The sequence below is a fragment of the Lemur catta genome, chromosome X, assembly GCF_020740605.2.
Source record: "Lemur catta isolate mLemCat1 chromosome X, mLemCat1.pri, whole genome shotgun sequence".
Classification (NCBI taxonomy): Eukaryota; Metazoa; Chordata; class Mammalia; order Primates; family Lemuridae; genus Lemur; species Lemur catta.
In genome coordinates, this window is record NC_059155.1 from 4,989,333 (window position 1) to 5,012,881 (window position 23,549).

Below are 23,549 nucleotides of genomic sequence, written 5' to 3' on the forward strand. Positions count from 1 at the left end.
TAGAGATGATACTGAGAGGATGGGGTGCTACCCACTGGGAAGCATTTTGCACCCTAAATCAATGACTATAAGCATTAGAATATACAGGTTTGGGAACTAAGAAGTAGAAGTTGTTTTATCATCCTGATAATTCACTTGGAGAATTTGTGCTTCCCATTCTCATAATTCTGGGTCCTGCAGGTTTAGAGCTCTTGGCTCCCAGATTGTAAGTGCTTTCACCAGGGGAAAACAAGAGTCCCATGAAATTTTATCCATGGCTGCTATGCACCAGCCAAAAGAAAACAAGTCACCATCCTGACAGAGGTAATTCACCCCAATCATCAGGAGGAGATCAAACCACCATTATACAATTGGGGCAGGCAAGAATATGTTTGGCATCCAGGTGACCCACTTAGGTAGCCCTTGGAAATGACAGATAAGTCCACCAGCCATGGCCTGAGAAGGGCTTGGTGGTCTGAGAAGGGCTTGGTGTCCAGAGGCTCAAACCCTTCAAGGATGAAGGTTTCAGTCAGTCCAGCAGGTAAGCTAGCTAGATCAGCAGAGATATAGCTGAGGATAGAGGAAATCTAAGATTAGTAGTACAGGATGAAGACGGTGAGTATCAATTAAGGCCCCAAGGCCAGCTCTGGTGGCAGGGGCATAGTGTTTCTCTAATCTTCTTGTAAATCTTCATCAGGAAAAGCAGCTCAACATAACCATGGGAGAATTACCCTAGAATTTATTTGTATGAAGCACATTAGCCTAAGCAAGGTGAGAGCTGAACTACAGTAGATGCTGTGGTGTCCCACCCTGCCAAGACCTCCCCGCACCACTGCCCCTAGGGCGCAGCTCTTGTTTCTCCAGCTGCTGAGATTGTTGGAGGCAGTGAGTCCCTCTCCGATATATCCAAGTTCATGCTCAATCCAGTGATAGGGCCTAAGGACCCAGCCCTCTTGCCCTGATTTGTGAGATTCTGGACCATCCTGACTCCAAAACTCTGATGTGTTCATTTGCAGCCCTTTCTGTGAGTGCCTGGCAGCCCAGTTTCTCCTCCACTTGACCTTGCTCCCTCAACTCCTCCCAAAGGCGCAGATCTTAAGAGCACTCCCCAACCAACTTCTTGTACTCTACTCTTGGTCTCAGAGACTACTTCCAAGAAAAACTGACCTGTGACAGTATTTTTTGCTTCTATTTTTGTTACTATTTCTTAGTTTGGAGGCATTTTTCAATCTTTTCCTTTATAGTTTCTGTTTTTTTATGTCACACTTTGAAGGGCCTTTCCCATCCCAGGAATATAAACATACTCATCCATATTGTCTTATAGTACCTTTATGGTTTCCTTTTAAAAAGTTCATAATTTTTTTATATTTGAGCATATTATGGAGGTACAAAAGTTTAGGTTACGTATATTGCCCTTGCCCCCGAATCAGAGCTTCAAGCCTGTCCATCCCCTAGACGGTGCGCATCGCACTCATTATGTATATATATGCCCATCCTCTTCCCCTTCTCATCTGCCCAACACCTGATTAATGTTATTCCTAAATGTGCTCTTAGGTGATGATCAGTGAAAGTAATTTTATGGTGAGTACACGTGGTGCTTATTTTTCCATTCTTGGGATACTTCACTTAGTCGAATGGGTTCCAGCTCTATCCAGGAAAACATAAGAGATGCTGTATCCCCATTATTTCTTATAGCTGAGTAGTACTCCATGGTATACATATACCACATGTTATTAATCCACTCATATATTGATGGGCACTTGGGTTGTTTCCACATCTTTGCAATTGTGAATTGTGCTGCTATAAACATTTGGGTGCAGATGTCTTTTTTATATAATGTCTTTTGTTCTTTTGGATAGATGCCCAATAATGGGATTGCTGGATCAAATGGTTGATTCATCTGTATTTTGGATGTGAAGAAAGGTAAGAAACTTTGGGGTGCCAGCCCCACCCGGCAAACTCAGCTTCATGTATTGTTTTTCAAATGCTTAACTGGTTCTCTCTATGCTGTTTATTTTAAAAATTCCTCTTTCCCAAAACTTTTCTAAGGTGTAATGTGTTTTTCTCCTTTTTTTAATCTCTAACTAATTTTTTTCCATTGTGTTCAGTAATCATACTGCTTAAATTATGAATTTTTCTCTAAGTGCAATGTTGGCTGCATCCCATGGGTTTTAATATGTAGTGTTTTCTTCATTAATTTTATTTTTTAGATATTATGTACCAAATTATGGTTTCAATTTCTTCATTTTTAAAGAATTATTTATGTAAGCTTTTTAAAATTTATAAATGGTAGGAATTTTATGTATTTGTAGCTTTAGTATAGTTTAAGGGATCTGTTTTGCACTATTTCTGTTTTGAAATCCATTTAAGCGTGAGTGCTCACAAATTTGCATTTCTACTTATCCCAGGAGCCAGACTGTCCTTGTTCCCCCTTGCATCTTCCTAATGTAAGTAAAAGTGAGGAACTAGGTTCCTTGTTCTAGAATTTTTACTTGTATTTTGCTGTGGGTTCCTTACATAAAAGTGAAAATCATTCTAAGGAGTTTATGGCAAAAATATTGGCTGTTCAGATGCCATTTTTGTTTCCTCCTTGGTTTTTGTTACTGTTTCTGAGTTCCTTTAGAGTTGCAAGTGTCATAAGATGCCAAGGCCAACACTTCCCAACACAGCTTTAGAGACTCTTCTTTGGAAAGTGAATCAACCGAGGTTTCCAGGCTTGTTTCAAGCCAAGCCAGGGCATTAGGATTTTGGGCATCTGGTCCTACTCCACGACTGACTCCTTGTGTGATGAGACAAATCTCTCCTTCTTTCTGTGCCTCAGCATCTCCATCTTCACATGATGGAGGGGGGAGTGTTCTGAATCCAGTGGTCCCCTGCAACCTTCTAGCTATGACAAGGTAGGGGCTGGAATGGTGGGCAAAGCAAAGGAACATGGAGGGAGCATAGGCATAGGAGCAAGTCAGGGAATCTGTAAAGGGGGCCAGTCTCCTCCCTTTTTTCCCTGCTAATGAGAGAAAGGTACTTGGTCCATGCCTGGCAGGTCTGGAGGTCACAGACGGGAGAGGGGAACAGACAGAGGCCTGAGTCATGGACTTAAGATTTAAATCCTGAACTGAGAACAAACGTGAATGCCAGAGAAACCAGCCACACTTTGAATGCTTTGCTAATATATTTATTCACATATTTCCCCTTTTCAGATGATGGTGACAAAAAGCAGATGGATCCCCCACCCTCCCCACCCCTCAATAAAATACAGACACAGATTTCATTTAGCATATATAAGCATTGGGGCGTGTCCAAATTCTTCTCGCTGGGTTACCAGAGCCAGAAGAGGTTTGATCTTGGGGGCAGTCTGAGCACCTTGGGCCCAGGAACTGAGTAGGTCAATGCTGAAGAGAGGCTGCCATTCTGGGCCCTGCCACTGGGGTGTCAGCAGAGGCGATAGAATCAAATCATGGTGAACTGATCTGCCTAGCCCTGTCATGTGGTCTAGAAGATGACAGTGCACTCCTGGGTAGCTTCCAATGAGATCCACAGTCCCATAGAAATCTGTGCCTCAGGGATCCCATCTGCACAAAGGGGATAAGAATCCTGCCTTAAAGATGTCACAGGGCTATAATGAGGCTCCAAATAGAAATAATCTGTCAAAAGTGCTTTGCCAAAGGTAAAGTGCCATACAGATTTAAGGGAATTCAATTGATTGATTATGATTGTCAAAGTGCCCCAGGGATAAGAGTGGACTGGCTCATGGGTCCAGAGGCCAAGGAAGTGGTAGAGCTCCTATGCTATGCCTTAGGTAGGCACCCATCAGTGGCGGGTAATGCCCGTTGCAAAGCAGAGTTTCCTTAGTTTCTTGGCCCCAGGAAGTCACCAAGGCCTATCACCTGGGTCAGAGCTGGGAAAGTCACTGGGGAAGTTACAGAAAAAGTCACAGGGGTCAAGGAGGAGGAAGAAGGTAGCATATAAAGCAAGGGGTAATTACTATCATCACACACAAAAACAGATACCCATTGGATGCAGGGCATTGAATTGGCAGTGCAGATGAAAGATGGAGGCAGAGGGGGAGTGGGAGGTGTCACAGCAGCAGAGGGAGAGATACTGTCCCAATATGCTCACTTGCTAACCCCCTTCCTCCTGAAGGGATAATGCCAGTGTCTGTTTATCTGCAGAGGAAGTGGTGGGGGAGAAAGGAGAGAAAACCAAGAATATAATAATCTGACTCAAGGATGGGGGTCCCTTCCCCCATTACACTGTTGCCCAGCACCTTAGGGAGGTGTCAGGAACAGGCAAGCAGTTGGTCTGTGCACTTTGAGGCCAAGGCCAGAGTTGGGCCTGGAGCACAACAAAGGGCAATAATGGCTTTCTAGCAAAAACCAGTGGTTGTCAGCACTTTTGGGAGATAGCAAACCTACTCGTGCATGGGCACGGTTTTAAGGAGCCGATCACTGAGAGTGTATGATTTTTAACACTGAACATCCTGGATGCCCCTTGAAGAATAGAGAAGTGGGCCATTTTACTTGAAATGGGCTGCCAAGGCGATTCAGTGAATGGGCCAGGTGGGGGAGAGGGCCAGCAAAGACAAAACCTCTGCAGGCTCCTATTTGGGGAGTGTAGAAGGAAAGACTCTCTAGCTACTCCTGCTGCTGCTGCTTTCCCCCAACTCCCTTAGCAAGGGGCTTGGGACCTCCTGGGGAACTGGGGAGGCTGCCCCACGGGGTGCCATCTGGCACCTACAAGTTAAGGCAAACAAGCCAGTAGAGCACATTGAAGAAGAAGAAGGTCACTGGGAAAACAATTCGAGAGTAGTTATCCAGGCGGTAGATGTGGATGCAGAGGCGGCCATCCTGCCAGGTCCTACCCTCACAGTCGGGGACCATGCAGAAATATTTCTTAAGACCCTTGAACCATGCACATAAGGACAGCCTGGAGTAGAAGCTACAGGGACCCTCGGGGCTACCTGGGCTAGGGGACCGGTGGACTGAGCAAGACGGGAGCTCCTCTCCATCACTTCCCTCAGAGGTGACAATCTCGCACACAAAAACTTCCTGATGCTGGCGGGCGTGGGCACGAGCACGGGCACGCGCACGAGAACGGGCATAGGCACGGCTATCAATACGAGGCTGAAATGGACAAGGGAAGAAGTGTGGAAAAGTCAAGGGAAGATGAGTCAAGCTAAGTGCTACCTCAGGATTTTCTGAAAACTCTGTCCTTGGCACATAATTTATTGGCCCCCCAGAACTCCCACCAACATATCAGGAAGTTGATTTTAACTCCCCCCACAACCCTGGGTAACCCCCCATCACTCAGCAAGCTGGCCACCCATGTGCCAAAACCCTAGTGCCCTCACTGGCATGCCTTCACACTCCAAAGCCTCGCCACTGCTCCCACACCCAGATCATACATGGTGGAGTTTTGGAGAAGCATGAGCTTTCTTCTGGTTGTAGGTCAGGAAGTTGAGCACAGCAAACTCCATCAGAGCGCAGAAGCAGAAGACAAAGCAGATGGCGATGTAGAAATCCAAGACTGTGACATAGGAGACACGTGGGAAATTCTTGCGAGAAAAGGTGCCCAGTGTGGTCATGGTGAGTACGGAGGTGATCCCTACAAGAGCACAGGAGTGGAGGTGGGCTCAGCTCCTGATTTGTGCATTACACACTGCTCAAAGGACTCTATGAGAAGGCAACTCTTTGCCCTCATTCAGCAAACTCACAGCCATGTTACTGTGCTTATGCCACCGACCCCCTTACCTAAGGAGGTCCTGGCTGGAGCAGACTCCTTCTTGATCCAAAAGGAAACCCAGGAGAGCATCGTGGTTACGGAAGAAGGGACGTAGTTTTGAATGGCAACAAAGCCAAACCGTCTGCTCACATTGAAGAAAAACGTCATGACCATGAAGTCACCTGGAAGACATAAAGAACACCACTTCTTCACAGCACTGACGTGATGGTCTCCCCCAAGCAGGACATACACACTAAGGGTCCCATTGTTCAGCTCATGGGATTCCCTACCACAGTGCTGGGACAGAGGCACATTGTTCTGATGTGATACATACAGGACCAGAAGCAGCCCAGAAAAGAGACTCACTGAGACCCACGGGCAGCTGAGAGCTAGGCCGAGGCCAGAATCTTAATAGCCTCTTTCTCTGTTCCATGACCAACATCTGTCTTTCCAGGGTGGCAGGAGAGTCAGATGAAAGTGAAAGATTCAGTTAACCCTCTAAATATCAGGTCCACACAACTAATGTCCACATGACTGTCTGAGGCCTTCACACCCATTGAGCTGCCCTATACCTGCACTGCTGGCTGGCCCTCACAAGGTGCATGCTCAGGAAATGAGCCCAGGGAGGCATGTGCTGTGATGGGAAGCATAGGATGTCTTCGGCCTCCTTTCTACACACGCATATGATGGCAAAATGCCTTGGTTAGCACTGCTCCACTGCACTCACCTTCCCCCCAAACTTCTGATGGATCCCTGCTCCACGTGAGCTATAGAATCAAGTCTGTACCCTGTAATCTGACACTAAAAGCCCACCATGACCTGGCTCCAACATCTTGTATACACACATACCATTTACCCTATGCTAATCCCATCTGCTCTCAGATTCTCTGAGATAACTCTAGACTCTCTGTTCTTAGTCTATGGCACTTAATACAAACTGAGTGTTTCAGGAAAAGAGAAGAATTAGCTGAAAGTGAAAATTTCAGTCAGCCCTCTAGATGTCGTATCTGCACAATATACATCCACAAGGCAGACTGAGGTCTTCACGTTCACTTGGGCATTGTGCCCCTGGTCTTGGCTCTCGCTAGACAGCAATGGATCCTACAGGACCTAAAAACAACCTACATCTCCAGTTGGCATCTTCTTTTGTAACTTTCATGCTGCCTTATGCTCTGACACACCCATCCCAAACACTCTGCATGTTATCAAAACTCCATGGCTTGTTTGGGATTTTCTCTGAGCCCAGAACAGCACTGGTCACTCTCAGCATCACACTGGATTTGTAATTGCTCCAATCCTGGCTCCTCAATGAAGCTCCACATTCCCATTTTAGTGATGCTGTAGAATTCCTTGGCCTTCAATTGGATGGGCTTTTAAATCTCTTCAAGGCAGGGCTCATATGGACCCTGTGGCTTAGCCCCTGCCCATATAAACCCAGCATAGCCTGGAACCCAGCAGGTACTCAGCAACTCTTGCTCCTGCTGGGCAACAGCTTTATAAAGCAGAACAGATCACTGACCTGTCCGTGTGTCCTCCTATTTTAAAAAGTAGATCACCTGCCCAGCAGGTCTGGATAGGCTGCAGCTGAATGAGAAGAGCAGCCTTTCCTACTCACCTTGGCAGCACTGACACTCAAGGAGCAATACTTCTCAGATTCTTCTGGAAAAAAGCAAGGAAGTAGCCTGGGCTCAGTGGGAAACCTGTGTCCAGAGTAGTAGCTTTGAGAGAGAACTCCTCCAGAGCTGCTGCAGGGACCACTCTCATACTTCCCTACTGGCCAGAATGTATTTATCAAAGGTTCTCTTGCCCTGGTGTCTTGACTATAATTTAAGACACTTCTGATTAACTATACCCCCAACCCCTGCAAAACTGCTGAGTTTATATATACTTGTTGCTAGAAGATTCATTATTCTATTGCATTTTCTACTTTAATGTTATTTGTTCTGGCCAAGGAAGAACCTTCTCTTCTTGTCAAGGGATGGAAATTTGTCGTGAAGGCCAAGAGAAAGATGCTAGCACACACTTTCTTCTTCCTGAGTGAAGAAGCATGGGTAAGGAAAGAAAAATATCTAGGGCTGAGAAGCCAAAGCAAAAAGAAGAAAAAATGCTACAGATACATTCTGCCCTTACTCTTATCATCTTTTGCCAGACCATGGCCAGTTGTTGCACTGTCAGAAGGACACCAAGGACTAGAGGACTGGGACTAGAGGATGAATGGACCTGAAACTTTGAAGAACAAGGAGGAAAAGGAGCCAGGGCCAGGACCCTGCAGACTATAACAGAATATGTTCCAGGGCTGCAATGATAATATTGGTCCTTTAATCTTGGCCTCATGAAGGGTGACTGGACCTAATGTAAGCTGGATAGTTCTAAGGAAAAAGAAATAAGTCCAATGGGTAGAACTTCCAGAGTTTCCAATTTTAGATGAATAGGGAGAGTTTTCTGATGGACAGAGCTGTCTAGAGAACAAAGAAACCCCCTTGCAAGAGAATAAACTCTTGACCACCACTAAGAGGCCATCAGAGGTTCAGCAGCCATCAGTGAAGGATGATTCCCTCTCTGGGGGCAGGACTGGACTCTTCGAACCTCCTGAAGCAGAGATTCTGTGGTTTAAGGCCCAAGACGGTCAGAGTAGCAGGCTACCATTGCATCCTTAACCCTCAGGAGCTACGTATATAAGTCTGTTCCAGATGGAGAGAACTGCCCCAGGGGCCGACTGGAAGAGTTTGAGACCAGTCCCAAAGATAACTCTGCCATTGGAGAAACCATGACTCAAGATCAACTAGTCTTCAGTCAAAGACAAACAAGACCTCCTTCTTTCTCCCTAAGAACTCTCCTCTCTCCGAAGCAGGTCTGGTGCTTACCTATTGTCATTGCTTTGGTGATGATGCTGGCTCTGGGGCTTTGTAGTCACTAGGGCACCATTTTGAAACAATGCACAACCATCTACTAAACGGAACCACTAGTGACTTGAAAGCCCCTAGGCCTTGTCTCCTCTGCCACTTTTGATGATGGGTCCCCACCTATCTGGGGGAAACTGCAGTGCAGAAAGCCAAGATGCAGGCCCATGGTTAGCTGGCAGAAGAAGAGCAAGGATCCAAGTCAAAGGCAGTAAGACTGCTCCCCCAGAGCTCCCAAGAAAAAGGAAAGCATTTGTAAAGCAGCCCAGCCCTCTGCCCCTGCCTAGTACTGTGCAAGCAAATCTCTAGCCAGAGAAGCATGAGCTGTCCCCTTGCCCAGTGATCAATTCAACAAGTGAAGCAAAAGCAGATTTTCTGCCTAGCCACATGGAAGCAAAGCAAGACGCCTCCCATGACAAATAGCTGGTTGGGTGACTGGCTCCATCCACAATCTGGAAACGATGAGGGCAGTGGTTCCACTGCCCTGAACTTGGTCAGTACGTGTGAAGAGGGTTTCCAGGGCTGCTCTGGGAGCTACCCCAGGGAGGTCCCTTGGTTCCTCATTCAGATCACCTAGGAACACAAGCAAAGATGCTCACATCTTATTGGATGCTAAAGTTTAAGAGACCCAGGACCCTCCCTTTTCATCCTTGTTAGAGACAATGTCAGAGAACCAATGGTCATCAAAGCTATGTTGAATCCACTATGAAGGCTTTGACTGGAATCTGTGCTTCTTAGAGCTGTCCCTTTAAGATAAATGTTGATGCAGCCAGTGGCCATTGTAGCTGCTATAACTTCCTCTAGACTATCCCAGCCTTTACCCAGCTGACATTAGAACTATAGCCTCCACCTCCCATTAGGATGGACCTTGCCTCCCATTCAACTAGCTTGGACTGTTTTGGGTATGGAGAATTCACATGAGCTCCATTCCCCAAAGCCATCCAAGTAGTTCAGTGTTGTAACAAAGACCTTGAAACTGAAGGGTCTACATGACAAAGCTAGCTGCACATTCTGACAGCAACAAAACTTTATCTACTTACCTAACCTCTCAGGGGACTTGGCAAAGCACTTACTTCTTTGCAGATGAGACTGAGACATAGTTACAAAGTCTCAGTTTCCTCTGCAAACAGTTGTAAGTGCTTAGCATTTATAAGACAGGAGCCATGTTCTATAATACTTCCATGGGATGACTGCATAGCATTTGTATGGACAGCCACCTCTAGTCATCCCTACCACCCTCTTGGGCCTCTGCCTAGCCTTGGATCCTATGGCACACTTACCAGATGGGGTTGAGATAATCTCAGTTTTGTTGCTCACTCCTGTAAAATCAAATTGGAAGAGCTTCCAGGAGTTCTTCTCATTGATTTCAAGCTGGAAATCTTCCCACTTGTAGAGCAACTCACTCTCAGCATAGGAAACTGGAAAGCAATGTGGGGAGGAGGTTTACATGAGACTGGGAAGCCCACCTGAGGTCTCCACCAGCATGAAGTCAGCCTAAGCAATGCCTTGGGGTCCTGACTTCAGCCTCACCAGCTCTAGAACCTTGCTTCTTTTACCTCATTGTTGAAGTCCATTCAATAAGTGCATTTACTAAGCATTCCTCAGTATCAGGCCCTGGGTTGGAAATACAGAGGTAGGCATTGCATGAATCCTGCCCTCAAGTATTCACATTTTATTGAATACAACAGTGAGTACACAACTGTGATTTTGGGAGTTGCTCTGAAAAACCTCTGCCCATTGAACAGTGGGGAAACAAAGCAGGGAAAGATCATTTGGGGATACACTCAGAAAAGACTTCATAAATCAGGTGGTGTTCCCATTAAGTCTTGAAAGTCAAATAAATACTCTCCATAGGGATGAGGCTGAATTGGGGGCAGAGGCATCACAGAAAGGTGAAAAGTGAAATGCCAGAAGTTCAGAAAGGCAGAAGCGGGAAGCAGGTATCAGTTCATGAATGGCCTTGAGGGTCATTCCAAGGAATTTGGAATTAATCCAAGAGCATTAAGGCGGGATCTGAAACTAAGAAGTGACCTGGTCTAGATGATGCTTTAGCTAGGTCACTCTGGTCCTTCTGTGAGGATAGCATGTTGGCAAGGAGGCCAGTGCAGTAATCCAGGCATAACAAAATGAAGGCAGGAGGTAAAGCTGTGACAGAATTCAGAGAAACAGACAACATCAATAGAGATTTGGGAAGGAACACCAACAGGATGTGTTTACTGATTAGATGTAGGAGGTGAGGGAGAGGGAAGCATCAAAGTTCTTGGCTTGGACAACTGGGTGGGTGACAGTGCTCTTCAATGAGACACACCAGAACACAGAAGCAACACATTTGTTTTGGGGGTAGACGTTTTAGAGGAGATGTGCAGTTTCAAAGTGAAGATGTTGCAAAAGTCCAAATGGAAGATGACAAAGACCTAAAGCAAGGTAATGCCAGTGGAGATGGAAAGGGGCAGCACTTAAGAGGCAAGTGACTGACTTGAGGTGGTGGAAGGGAAACGCAGGAACCCAACATGAGGCCAGAGTTGAGCAACACAGTATCGTCAGCAAGAAAGGAGATGAGGATGGAGGATGGAAGCCCTGCATGACCTTGGCAGCATCTTAGGAGAAAAGCAGAGGCAGAAAAATGTAAAGGGCAAGGATGAGAAAAAGAAGGGGCCCAGCATGCGTCTGGGGCCCCAGAAACCTAAGAAGGTACTCACAGCTAGAGAAAGACAGAGGGCAAGAGTGAGAGTCCATTGGAAATTTGAGCATGTGGAGTGAGCATCCAGCATCAATGGTCATCCTGGAAGGTAGAAAGGAGCCTCATTTAGGCTGGCCCCAAGCACTTACACATCCACCCAACTTTGGTCTAGTGACCATCACCAATGAGTGGCAACAACAGAATTTAAGACAAAAACCTCAACAGAGAGACAAAAAGAGAGGAAAACAGCTTGGAAGCATCTGGCTACTCTGGGCTATATCATCAGAGAAGTGCACAGACCAACTTAAGATTGGCTTTTGTTTCCTGCCTAGCCCAGCTTCCAGGACCTGCCAGCACTTTCCCACTCTCCACCACCTGCCTGTCCCCACGCCACCACTAACACATGACCTTCCCCTGCCAGGCATTTAAGTATCCAGCCTGGTTTTAGGTACCTTTCCAACTGCTGTGTTGCCACCCCGCCTGGACAATTCCACCAACATGGATGTGTCTTTACATCCAGTGCCCACTTGGGATGGAACTGTCCAGTTGGGGGAGCTCTGGACTGGGAGCCAAATAACACTGGGTACCAGTCGCATTTCTGCCACAAACTTGGTGTGTAGCTTTAAGCAATATATATATATAAATATTTAATTTTGAAGCCTCAGTGTCTGTATCTGCACATGAGGAGCTTGGGCTCATGGTCTAGGAAAGCTGGACAGGCCCTTAGAAGTATCATTTAGGATGATATCTCTACCCATGAGTCTTTGGCTAAAATTCCCAGAAGGGGAGGGAGAGTCCCAGGAGGTGAGACACTAGAGGCCTGACATACCTAATCGTATACAACACCTTGCCATCCTTGTGGATGCGGACCATCTGGTTGGGCATGGTGATCACATGCTCTTGGGTCCTCTTAGAATTCTTAAAAAAGGTGTCTGGGATCCACAGCTGGCTCACCACATTGCCATTCAGAACAAGTGTCTCAAAGGTATCATTGTAACGGAGGCGTCTATCATACCAGGTCTGGTAGAAGATGATGTCGATGGTGTACTCCTGGTGGAATGGATAGAAAAACATACACTTAGGGATGAGCAAACAAACTTGCATCTTTACTTGTCATCCTCTTTGTTAAATAGGGGACTAGAAATAATTTATAAATGCTGCCCCCTAAACTGCCCTATGTCCAGAGCTGGCATTGAGACCCTTCTTCTACCAGTGGGCAAAGGCCCACTCCATGATGGGCCTATAAAGCAGATAGACCCTTTGGGATCTACTTAAGTTTGCACGGAGGAAAACAGCATGAGTTTGGCTGTAGGAGTTTTTTATCACCAGGCGTTCCCAAAAGAAAGTAACATTCCCAAATAGAAAACAGTCTAGGAGGATGCATTTAATCTAGAAACATGGCAATGGTGGCTTAATTCCATGGGCTGGGCTCATCACTTCATTGCTCCCACGTAGGGCTACTGTCCTACTCCAGCTGGGTCAACACCCTCTCAGCCTCCACATTTCCATACTAAATCAAACATCCCAGCTCAAAATCATTTAAAAAATCTATAACCACACACACCTTTGACTGTATACAGTGGTTTCCCATTTCAGTTTTTATTGGGGAGCACAAATATTAATTAACTTCAATCCTTCATTCACCAGAATTACATTAAAAATGAAGTGTTTTAAGTCACAAGAGAAATGACTATTTAGTTTCATGTTTTTTAAAACAAGAAGAATCATTTTAGGCTTTGTTTTTCCTTTCAAACAAGTGCTCATAACCTCTTAATGTATGTGTACATGTGCATAGATATACCCATGATTACTTGGTCTCCAAATATTGTGTATTCCATAAAGTATCTGTTAAACATCTAGAACGATATTTAATAGGAAGAAGCTAGAAACTTACACCACTGGTAATAAAGGGGAAAAAAATAACACTAGACTGAAATAGAACTGCAAGCAGCTTGAATAGCAAGTACCAGAACTAGGCCAAGATAGAACTGTGAGGGTTAGCCCAACATCCCTTATTTTAGAGGTACAGAAACTGAGGCTCAAAGAGAAAAGGGGCTGTCCAAAAGTCACACAAATAGTCAATGGCAGCATGCTGGCTCTGCTGTTCAGCATTACCATGGCCTTCACTTGCACCAACAATCCCTTGGGGTATCCAGGTCCAATTTTCTCTGCAGAATCCCTAGGCTAGGTCTTTACCCTGAGTTATCCTGCACCAAGCAATGAGTACCATCCAGAAATCTACAACACTGGAAGCTAGTAGAGCCCTGAAGGAAGAGATCAAGAAAATCCCTGCTTGCCTTAGCTGCCCAGGACAAAAGGTGGTGGAAGCAGCTGCCACATTGCTGGCAGCCAGCCAGGGAAGGGAAGACTGAGAATGTGTCCTGGAGCAGGCCAGAGAAGCAGACAGAAAAGACCTGACAGAGCGTAGCTACTACTCATATGGGAGCCTCTGACCCCACCCTGCCCCGCCCCACCCCACCTGCCTTCATGAATGGCCTTCAAAGTGTACCTATAGTCCCAAGTGTCTGGCAGCTTCAACTTGGCCAGCAGAGCATCCTTCATTCCCAGGCCACATAAACTGCTTGGTAGCCAGTGGGACACCTTCCCCTCCACACCCATGCTGTGCTTGTACTCTATGTTATAAAGTGTTTCAAATGCTCATTTAATTTCTATTTGACAAGATACCAATTGGTAAGTTTATCACACATCAACAGATAACTAACAGTTCAATTTTTCCCCAGTTCGACAAAGGAGCTTGGCATGTACATCTCTTTTGGTTCAGCCGAAACTCTAAAAATTCAGTGTTTAGGAATCAGCTTAATTAGAATTGCCTATGATAATTACCGCAGCTAGAAACAGTGTTAGCAACTGTTGATGCTGCAATGGGCGGTCATTCCCAGACTGCTCACTGTCTTTTAAGCTCAGACTGGGTGTTCCAAAGTGTAGTAAGGAGGTCAGCAGAGATGTTTGATTAAAATCCACATGCCATGGGCTCAGGTTTCCCTCCCTGAGGACAAGGCCTGCACTCTATACAACATCCAGTTGACTGAAGGGCACTGAAATTCCCAACTACATGACCGATGCTGGGACACACAACTTTGCTGAAGGCTCAGTTGCATCAAACATAAAACAGGGATTCGAATGGCAGCCAGCTAGGCTGTCACAAGGGTCCAAGGAGACAAGTGTGGCCTAAAGTCCTGGGGCCCTTCCTCACCAAGCACCAGAGAATAGGGACCTCCCACAGCTTTCAAGAATTATTTGGAATCATGCAGAAGCTGAGACTTCTCAGGGGAATTTAATACCACATGTGAGGGTTCAGGATTTTCAAAAGGCATTTGGCCCAGGCTAAAGCACCACCTTACTGAGAAAAAAAACCAAGTTGTTGGCTCCTTTGTGAACCAGTTCTGTGTTCCATGTAGGTTTGGTGACTGCTGGGTTACTAGACTGTATCCTTCAGGCTTGTCAGGGGAGGCCAGTGCTGGCAGCGTGAATAGGTGTGGAGAAAAGACAGACAGGCATTCGGCTAGGAGGAGTGGGGCCCCTGCTCTGCTACCACAAGGGCTCTTGCAAATGATAGAGATTGGTTTCCCCATATTATATCTTACACAAATAGCACTGAGATTGTAGTCACAAATTTTCCACCACTCTTCAGTTTTACAGCATGCTCTGTTTCATTCAGGAAACGGCAAAACAACTTAGGGCCATTTGCTCCATTTGTCAATGTGTGTGTTCTTCCCACTCAACCTAAGGAAATTTAGCCACCACCAATTGGGTGTGGGGTGAAAGGTTAGGGAGGAAGGAGCAAACCAGCTTGCTGGAATTTAGACTTGCTACTTCCCAACCAGGTTGGCAGTGTCTTAAAGTCCACCCAAAGGAGCAAAAAAAAAAAAAATATATATATATATATACATATATATATATATATAGATAGATGTACAAGGTTCTAGGAACCATTAGGTCATTGTGGACTGAGTCCTACATTTAGCTGTGGGCACACTAAATGGGAGGGGCAGAGACTGCTGCAGGATGCTCTCTGCACAACTAGAAAACGGTCCTGAGCCACCTTCCCCACCCCCATACCAATAACTTGAAAGGTCTATTTCCTCTTAAGAGTAAACAACGACCACAGTGGTGGGACCACAAAACCTCAACCTCTGGCTCTTGTGCAGAACCTAATATTTCTTGTTTATAAATAATTTTAACAAAAATGATTGCTAAATTCACACTTTTTTTGAAAGGGTAAATTACAAGGCAAAAAGGAGACTACAATTATTGTTGGGGTAAGCACATTGATAGCAGCAATAAAGTAAATCTGACATCAGGGAAAGAGCCAAAAAGCACCCCAGTTTTAAAATGTAGACAGAAACTCAAAATGATCTGTCTGCTCTCAGGCTTCTGTCCTCCCTGTTAGTTCCTAGCATGCCATTCTAGGAGCTGCAGGCCTTTGCCTGCTCTAACTGGAGAACATCATGGCCATGTGTGAGAGGCAGACTCAGAGATGGCCCCAGTGATTTTCACTTCCTAGTGTTTGTGCCCTTCTGTGTTCCCTTCCACTTGACTGTGGGCTGGCCTTGCTTCTAATGAAGGGAATACCACAGAATCAGTGGGATGTCACTCTCAAAATTAGATTGTAAAAAGTACGTGGCTTCCATCTTGAGCACCTTCTCACATACTCTTGCTCACTCTGAGGGAAGCCAGCTGCCATAGTGTGAGTTACCCTGTGGAGAGGTGCATGTGGCAAGGACTGAAGGAGACCTTCAGATCACAGCCAGAGAGGAAACAAATCTTGCCAATCATGTGACTGATCTTAGAAGTAGATCCTCCCTCAGTTGAGCCTTCAGATGGGACCCCATCCCCAACTAACACCTTGATTACTGCCTTGTGAAAGACCTTGAAAGAGAATCCAGCTAAGCTATGTCTGGATTCCTGAGCCATGCAAGCTATGAGATAATAATTATTTCTTGTTTTAAGACACTATGTTCTGTGGGTCATTCTTACATAGCAATGCATAAGTACAGTAAGCCTCAAGAACTTGTCAGCCCAACAAAGCATCAAAGGGGGAAACCACACTCTTCCACTCAGCCTATATAAACACCTTGGTCTTCCACCAAGGTTTACTTACCTTTTTATGTCTATTTGCAAGGCCCATCTCAGAGCCAAGCCCCTAAAATCACCCAGTCCTATGGTGCTTGTTAAGCACCAAGGGGATGCTAAAACTGTATCTGTCCTGGGCCAAGACAAGTCTATGGCTGTGATGGACCTAGATGACAAAATCTTCCTCATTGTCAGGCTCTGCAGATGCAAGTAACTTTTGCAGAGCATCTTTCATCATTTATTTGCTCAGCTAACATACAGTGAGTCCCTGACATCAAGGAGCCCATAGTGGAGAGAGCAAGGCAGACACGGAGCAGATAATTACAATGAAAAGAGGTAGGGAAGATCAGGAAAATGACTGTGATATAAGCTGGAAAGATGTGAGTGCCAAAGAGAGAAATGTGGTGTGAAAAAGAAGGGAGCAATTAACAGTTGCGGAGGTTTAGGAAGATGCCATGAATGAGACATCATCTGAGCCAGACTCTCAAGGAGACTGCAGCTGACAAGCAGCAAAGCAGAGCCTGAATGCTCAGAGGTGCAAGGTGGTCTGGGAACACATACTCTAGTGTAAGCCAGAACACGTGTTCTCTAAAGGGGTGAAGAGGAATACAACCATGGAGGGCCCTGAGTACTAGAGTGTGGGCTTGAATCACATGCAGTAGAGGGGGTGGGAGGCAGTGCAGGGGCAGGACTACAGGAGACACGTTACTTGCAGGCAGTTTAGTAGGTAGATTAGGATAGGTGGAGACCTTTGCATATTCTAGGTGAAAGATGGTGAAGGCTAACTAGGGGACCATACTGATGCTAGGATAATACCAGTAGAAAAGCAGAGAAGAAACTAGGGCAACACAGAGAAACTGTCTTAGAGCAAGAGCTGGTAACTACAGACTTAAGTCAGTACAAATAATTATCAGAAGAAAAGAGCCATTCCATTGTGGTGTTTAAAGTTGCTTTATTATTTTTATTTTGAATGAAAGACTGGAAGATATAGTCACAATTCTGAAGATCCTCTTCAGGCAGCAAGGGACTTACCTTTTCCAACCTCGTCCTCAAGCAAGTCAGTGATAGTTAAAATCTATCCCTCCCTCCCAAAAGAAAAAAAAAAAAAAGACCCAACGAAACTCTTGGAGTCATTACTGAAACACAGAGCAGAAAGCACATGTGGAAGGCCCCCAAGCTTAGTACTCACCATTTCCAGGATGGACAGAGGGCCGAGGCTGTTGACAGAGAACTCAACAGTGACCACAGTGGGTTTCTCTGTAAGGGAAGCAGAAGCAGCAGAGGGTAAGTGTGAAACAGGGGCATGGGCAGCGGAGGGACTAGTCAGAGGGCAGAAGAGGGGAGATGGGTAAGGGCTGGACTGCACAGTTGCAGTATCCAGTCCTACTTCTTTATTTGTTCCTTCATGGTAAGACCCAGATAATGGACCGTTAAGAGTTGCACACATACCTTAAAGATCAGTCATCTAGTCCTGTCATCTCATTTTATAGTTGGAAAAACTGAGGGTCAAAGAAGGGAAAAGTCTTGACAAGGTCAATGGCATTGCTGAGACGAGAGTTCATATCTCTCACCTGACTGGCCAGCAGCACACAGATGCTCCTGTCCACGTGCACAGCACCCTCACCTTTGCCCCAGGCCCATTCTCCACACCTAAGCCCTCAACCCCTCAACCCTCCAGAGGGCTACTCACCCCCAATGCCAGGGCGCAGTTTGTGGTCATAGTTACTCAGGATAGTGTTCAGGATGCGAGAAGCTTCTGGCAGTTTGCCAACATGGCGGCCAGTCGCAGGCGTAGTGAGCCCAGTCTCAGGCACAGTGGGCACAGTCGTAGGTGCAGTGGGCCCAATCTCAGGTGCAATCAACCCAGTCTCAGGCACAGTGAGCCCAGTCGTAGGTGCAGTGGGCCCAGTCGTAGGTGCAGTGGGCCAAGTCGCAGGAGCAGTGAGCCCAGTCTCAGGAGGAGTGGGCCCAGTCACAGGCACAGTGGGCTTTGTTTCTTTAGTGAGGAGCTGCCTTCCAAGAGGCTGGGGCTCAGGGCCGAGAGGCCGGGGCTCAGGGCCATACACAACATCCTCATGGCCAGGGGCTTCATTCCTGGATGGAATTGTAGGTCCCTCAACCCTGGAACACACAAAGGAAAACTGAAGCTCTGCACTCCACTCTGCAGGGGCCCCAGCTGGTGCCTCTTGGGACAGAAGCAAATCAAAAGAAGTTTGCAACACAAAGCTTACTTAAATAGTGATTGGTAATAGCTAAATTTTGAGACAGTAACAGATTATACTTGTTAAATTCTTTTAAATCTTGCTGCTTTGTGGGGACTTCCTATGGTATCCCTCTTTTATGATAACTCTTTATTTAAACAGAATCAACAATAAAACTGAGACCTCGATTTTAAAAGGATTTTCAATGTAAAATGAAGTAAGGGCATTTGTGAGCTCTGGCCCATTAGCCCCTGTTACTGGCCTTGGCCTTACCACCTGGGAATAACGGGCAGGCCCAGGTCCAGGTCCAGGGCTGCTGGGCAATGCTTGAAAAAGCCAGAGTGGCTGCTTTGAGAAAGGACCAGAAAATTGCAGGAATATTTTGCAGTTTTGTTGGTTTTGTAATGCTCATTGCATTAAGGGTAGGGGATGCAGGGAAAGAGGCTAAAGAACAGCACTTTGTGGCTATCTAAGCTCTGAGTAGTCTACCCTGAGAGCCACAGCCATGTACCACATCCAAGAATAATGATAAAATAATAAGAGTAATTAAATTAAGCAAAAATTTTAAGAAGCATCTGCTAGTGTATGAAACTCACCTGTGGTGTTAGAAATCAGGATAGTGCTTGCTACCTTGGCTGGGGGGCAGTGACAAAGGCAGCTTCTAAGGTTATTCTCATGTTCTGGTCCTTGATTTGGCTTTCTTTATACCACCATGGTCATTTTCTGACAACTCATCAGCTGTACACTTAGGATTTGAGCACTTTTCTGTATATATGTTCTCATTCAATAAAAAGTGTTTTATAAAATAAAAATGCCCCATCTGCTAATATCTGGATCTTATTTGGATCCTGATTTTAAAAAGCAAACTATTAACAATTCCCTTTTTATCCCCACTTCCCCACTACCCTTCCCAGCCTTCGGTAACCAACAAGGAACAAAAATACAGCTAAATAAAAAGAATAAGACCTAGTATTCAGTAGCACAATAGGGTCACTATAGTTAACAGTAATTTATTGTAGATTCCAAAATAACAAGAGTTGAATTGGAATGTTCTTAACATAAAGGAATGATAAATGCTTGAGGTGATGGGTACCCCAATTACCCTTATTTGGTCATTATACATTGTATGCTTGTATCAAAACATCACATGTGCCCCTTAAATATGTACAACTATTATGTAACCATAATAATTAAAAATAAGAAAATAAAAAAGACTAGCATCATAATGGCAAAATATGACTCTTTCCATCTAAAATCTGTAACCAATTAAAGATGTAAACACTTGGCTCTGCTATTCAACATTTTACAGGGGTCCTGAACAGCACAATAAAGCAAAACTGAATTAATTAAATAAATAAATATCATACAGATTGGCAAAAAAGTGCAAACTATTAAATAAAACAGACAAAAACCATTTATAACACAAATAGGAAAGATTTGAACATTGGATAGTTGAGGTATGAATAAATTATTCTTAAATTTTTGTCATAATAATGGTATTTTCTTATGCTTTTGAAGTCTTCAATGACTAGAAATACATACTGAAATAATTACATACAAAATGAGATGGTGTCTGAGACATGCTCCAAGACCATCTAAGTGGGAAGTAGAGGGTGGGTGGGGCACAAAGAAAATAAGAGTGACCATGAGTCAATAAATGATGAGGCTGGCGATGGGTCCATGGAGGTTCAGTGCACTATTTCCTTTACTTTTATTATATATATATATATATATATATCTGAAAAAATTATAATTAAAAGCTTTTTAAAAAGCCATCAGCCCAAATAAATCTGTGATGTTGGAAGGCAGGAGAGTGGTTTCCTTAGGGAAGGCATGTGTACTGGGAGGGGCATCTGGTGAGGTGTGTGTGCATGTGCGCGTGTGTGTGTGTATGTGTGTGCATACGCACGTGCTTACGTGTGTGCATGTGTGTGTGTGTGTGTGTGTGTGTGCATGTGTGTGTTGGGGGGGCTGGCGATGCTCTGTTTCCCAATCTAGGTGCTGGTAACATGGGCATGTTTACTTTGTGAAAATCCACTGAGCTATTAACTCATGATTTCTGTGCTTTTACATTTGTATGTTATACTTCCAAAATGATTTTTTTTTAAAAGCTATCAGGCAATTCACTTCCAAAAATAAGGGCAAACAGGGCAGGAGACGTGGGCATGGCCCCTGTACTGCAGACCAAGGGGCTGCCAACTTGGGCAGTAAAATACATTTTTTCTGCAGTATTTCAAGCTCTTTGAATTGCTTAACTGGCATACAGATGCTCCAAGTCTATGCCATTTCTCATGCCTGAAGTGGCTAATTACGATTGTGGGCTAGGGAAGAATTGGGCTTTGGAAAAAGCAGTTTCCACTTTCAAATGTCACATCCAGAAGATGTCCTCTTTCCCTGAGGCTTTTCATGTCCCCTGGACACCTAGAGACTAATCTCCCAGCCCTCTGAAGAGAAGGGGGCCGGTGACTATGGGGAGGGAGAAGGAAAATGGAGGCCTGAGACCCTGCAAAACAAACGACATGGCTGGGAACATAGCACAATCCGAACTGGCATCCAGTGGGAAGCTGGGCACTGCCAGCCAAGACCACCCAAAAGCCTGCAGCAGCCCCCACCAGCCGTCTGAAACTCTTCAACAAGAACCCCCTCCCCAGGTTTAAAAGCGCAGAGGCAAACCAACCTGAAAGCACTGGGACCACCAAAGCCCTCCTGCCCCTGGACTAGGTCTGCAATGAAAATGATATGGGAGGGTCTTGCTGTGGCTTTAATCCTAAAATTGGCTTTTGCCAGTTAAACAAACAAACAAAACCAACAAACCAACTGAACAAACAAACAAACAAAAAACCCCATTCTTGGATCCTTGGGGTTAAGGAGCTGCTGACAATGCCAGCCATTAAGCTCACTTTCAGGGCTACAAAGAAGAAAACTTGAAAAACACTCATACACTGGATTAGTGGGATTTTCCACAGGGGCTTTTCAGGCACCCACATCCCTCCAGCCCTCAGGTCCAGGATGGAACTGAATCTCTGCAGCACCCCTCCCCCCAGCTGGCTGGTGTGGAGAGAGGAGGAGGGAACACGAGAAGAGATGCTGGATTTTTCCCCAAATTGGCTCTCTTTTTCACTGTGTAGATGGAGAAACTGAGGCCAAGATAGAGGAAAGGCCATGCCCAAAGTCACTCAACTGATTTAAGGCTGAGCCTGGACCAGAGAGAGTTTTTCTGGTTCAATGTGGCTCAGCACACTCCACTGTCACCACCCCAGCTCCCTCCTGACATCACAGGTTGCTATGTTGACAGTGTCTGAACAGCAGTTACTGCAGCCCTCCGTCCTGGCTGGAAGGGTAGTTTCCATGTCCACAGTCCCTCTAGCCTGCTATTTTCCTCTCTGATCCCCTCCCTCCTTCTGCTCTCCCCATCAGCCCTAGCCAGTAACCATGTCAGCCTTCTCGAAGAGTCCAAATCCTATCTAGAGGGATGTGGATGACTGGAAATTCTTAGCACGCATTCACATTTACCAAGCCCCTACTGAGGCAAGCCCCACCCTAGGGCACCAGTGAGCCATCAGGGAGCCACACAGCCCCTCCCCCGAGGAGCTAACGCAATCTGGGGTAGGGAGAGAAGCCATCCCCCCTCTTTCCAAAACAGATAAGCAAGACACAAAGCCCAGTTCCATGGAAGCTTCGAGAGAGCTTAGGAAGCTTAGGAACTTGTGACAGTTCACATGCAACAGGAACCGTCTGAAAAAAATGAAGCAGTCTTCTTCCACCCTAAAAACCCAGAAATCCAAGGGACACCAAGACTAGGACAGGGTGTGAGGGAAGCTGGCTGCCCAAGGGAAGCCTGAAAAGGGATTGAAATCTACAACCCAAACCCAAACCCAAACCCAAACCACAGACCTCAGAGAATAACATTCATGGCCTCTGGTTCCAGGCAGCCCAAGCCCCAGCAGGGTGTCTAGGAATGAGGAAGGAAGGGGGGAGGCTGGCCGGGAGTGGGGACAGCTGGGACTGGAACCCTTAGACTAAACCAAAGGTCATGCCTGGGACTGGCACCAAGAGGAACGCGTCACGGGAAGCAAGTAAAGTCAGAGTTGCCTGGCACAGTGCCTGCTACTCAGTAGTCACTCTGAAAAAAAAAATGTGAGCAAGAGAAAACAGACTAGGCAACACTCAAGCATTTTGGGTGCAGTTAAGCACCCCCAGCCCGCGCGCCCCGTTCTCAAAGTCCCCTGACCCCAGCAACGCGAGGCTGCCCTGTGGCTGCCCCTGGCCTCTCCCCTCTTCCAGCGCAAGACTGCCCGAGGAAGGGGGTGCTCGCCCGGCCGCCGCAGTGCTTTGGAGAGGGAGAGTCTGGGCTGCGAGTGGCCCACAGACAGGCGTCCCGCCTTCCTTTGGGGACTCCCGTCCTAGAGGCCCGGGGCGCCCATCCTAGAGAGAGCCGGGCGAAGGCTGCCTGCGCGTCGAGGAGACGCGAGACCCGGCTAGCCCGGGCGAGAGCCCGGAGCCAGGCGGGCGCGGGGCTCGAGGAACGCGGGGCGGCCGGAGGTCCTGGGAGCCCGTCCCGCTCGTGGGCAGAGGGAGCTGGGCGCGGTGGGCTCCTGGGTCCCGGGATGGAGACTTACCTCGACTGGAAGGTCAAGAATATGCTCAGGAAGAGCAGGAGAACTTTGGGCAACATTTTCGGCGGAGACTGGCGCGACCACCTGTGCGGAGGCCGCGGCGCACAGTCTGGCCGCTCAGCGCGCGCACACGGTTTTGTTGGGCGCAACTTTCACTCCTCCCACTCGCCCCGCCCTGCGCTCCCCACCCCGGGCCCGCCCCCGAGCCTCGATGGAAATCTCCGACGACGTGGTGGCGCTGCGGCAGCAACGGGGGGAGGAGGAAGGAGCCCTGTCGCTAAGGCCCCCCGCCCCCTACTGCCACCACTGCGGCGCTTCCAGACAGCCAGGGGGGGCTAGGGAGGGAGGAGGAGGCGAGTGG

The 23,549-nt window shown here is 46.6% G+C and overlaps 1 protein-coding gene across 1 annotated transcript; it reads right to left on the minus strand.

Moving 5' to 3' along the window:
* Positions 1 to 3,135: 3,135 nt before the first annotated feature.
* GABRE (gamma-aminobutyric acid type A receptor subunit epsilon) lies at positions 3,136 to 23,302 on the minus strand. Its single transcript, XM_045538587.1, has 9 exons — positions 23,192 to 23,302; positions 18,062 to 18,492; positions 17,561 to 17,628; positions 12,107 to 12,327; positions 11,297 to 11,379; positions 9,878 to 10,015; positions 5,727 to 5,879; positions 5,381 to 5,580; positions 3,136 to 5,099 (listed from the first exon to the last, which is right to left on the minus strand). The coding sequence occupies exons 1-9, from the start codon at positions 23,245 to 23,247 to the stop codon at positions 4,710 to 4,712; spliced, it is 1,740 nt and encodes a 579-aa protein (XP_045394543.1). The 5' UTR covers positions 23,248 to 23,302; the 3' UTR covers positions 3,136 to 4,709.
* Between the last annotated feature and the right edge of the window lie 247 nt (positions 23,303 to 23,549).

Coding starts and splice junctions, on each gene's coding strand:
- GABRE (XM_045538587.1), bottom strand. CDS start 23,247: ATGTTGCCCAAAGTTCTCCTGCTCTTCCTGAGCATATTCTTGACCTTC. Junction 11,380..12,106: donor AAGGTGTTGTATACGATTAG/GTATGTCAGGCC, acceptor TCTACCTTCCAG/GATGACCATTGATGCTGGAT. Junction 5,100..5,380: donor CTTCTCCAAAACTCCACCAT/GTATGATCTGGG, acceptor TGTCCATTTCAG/CCTCGTATTGATAGCCGTGC.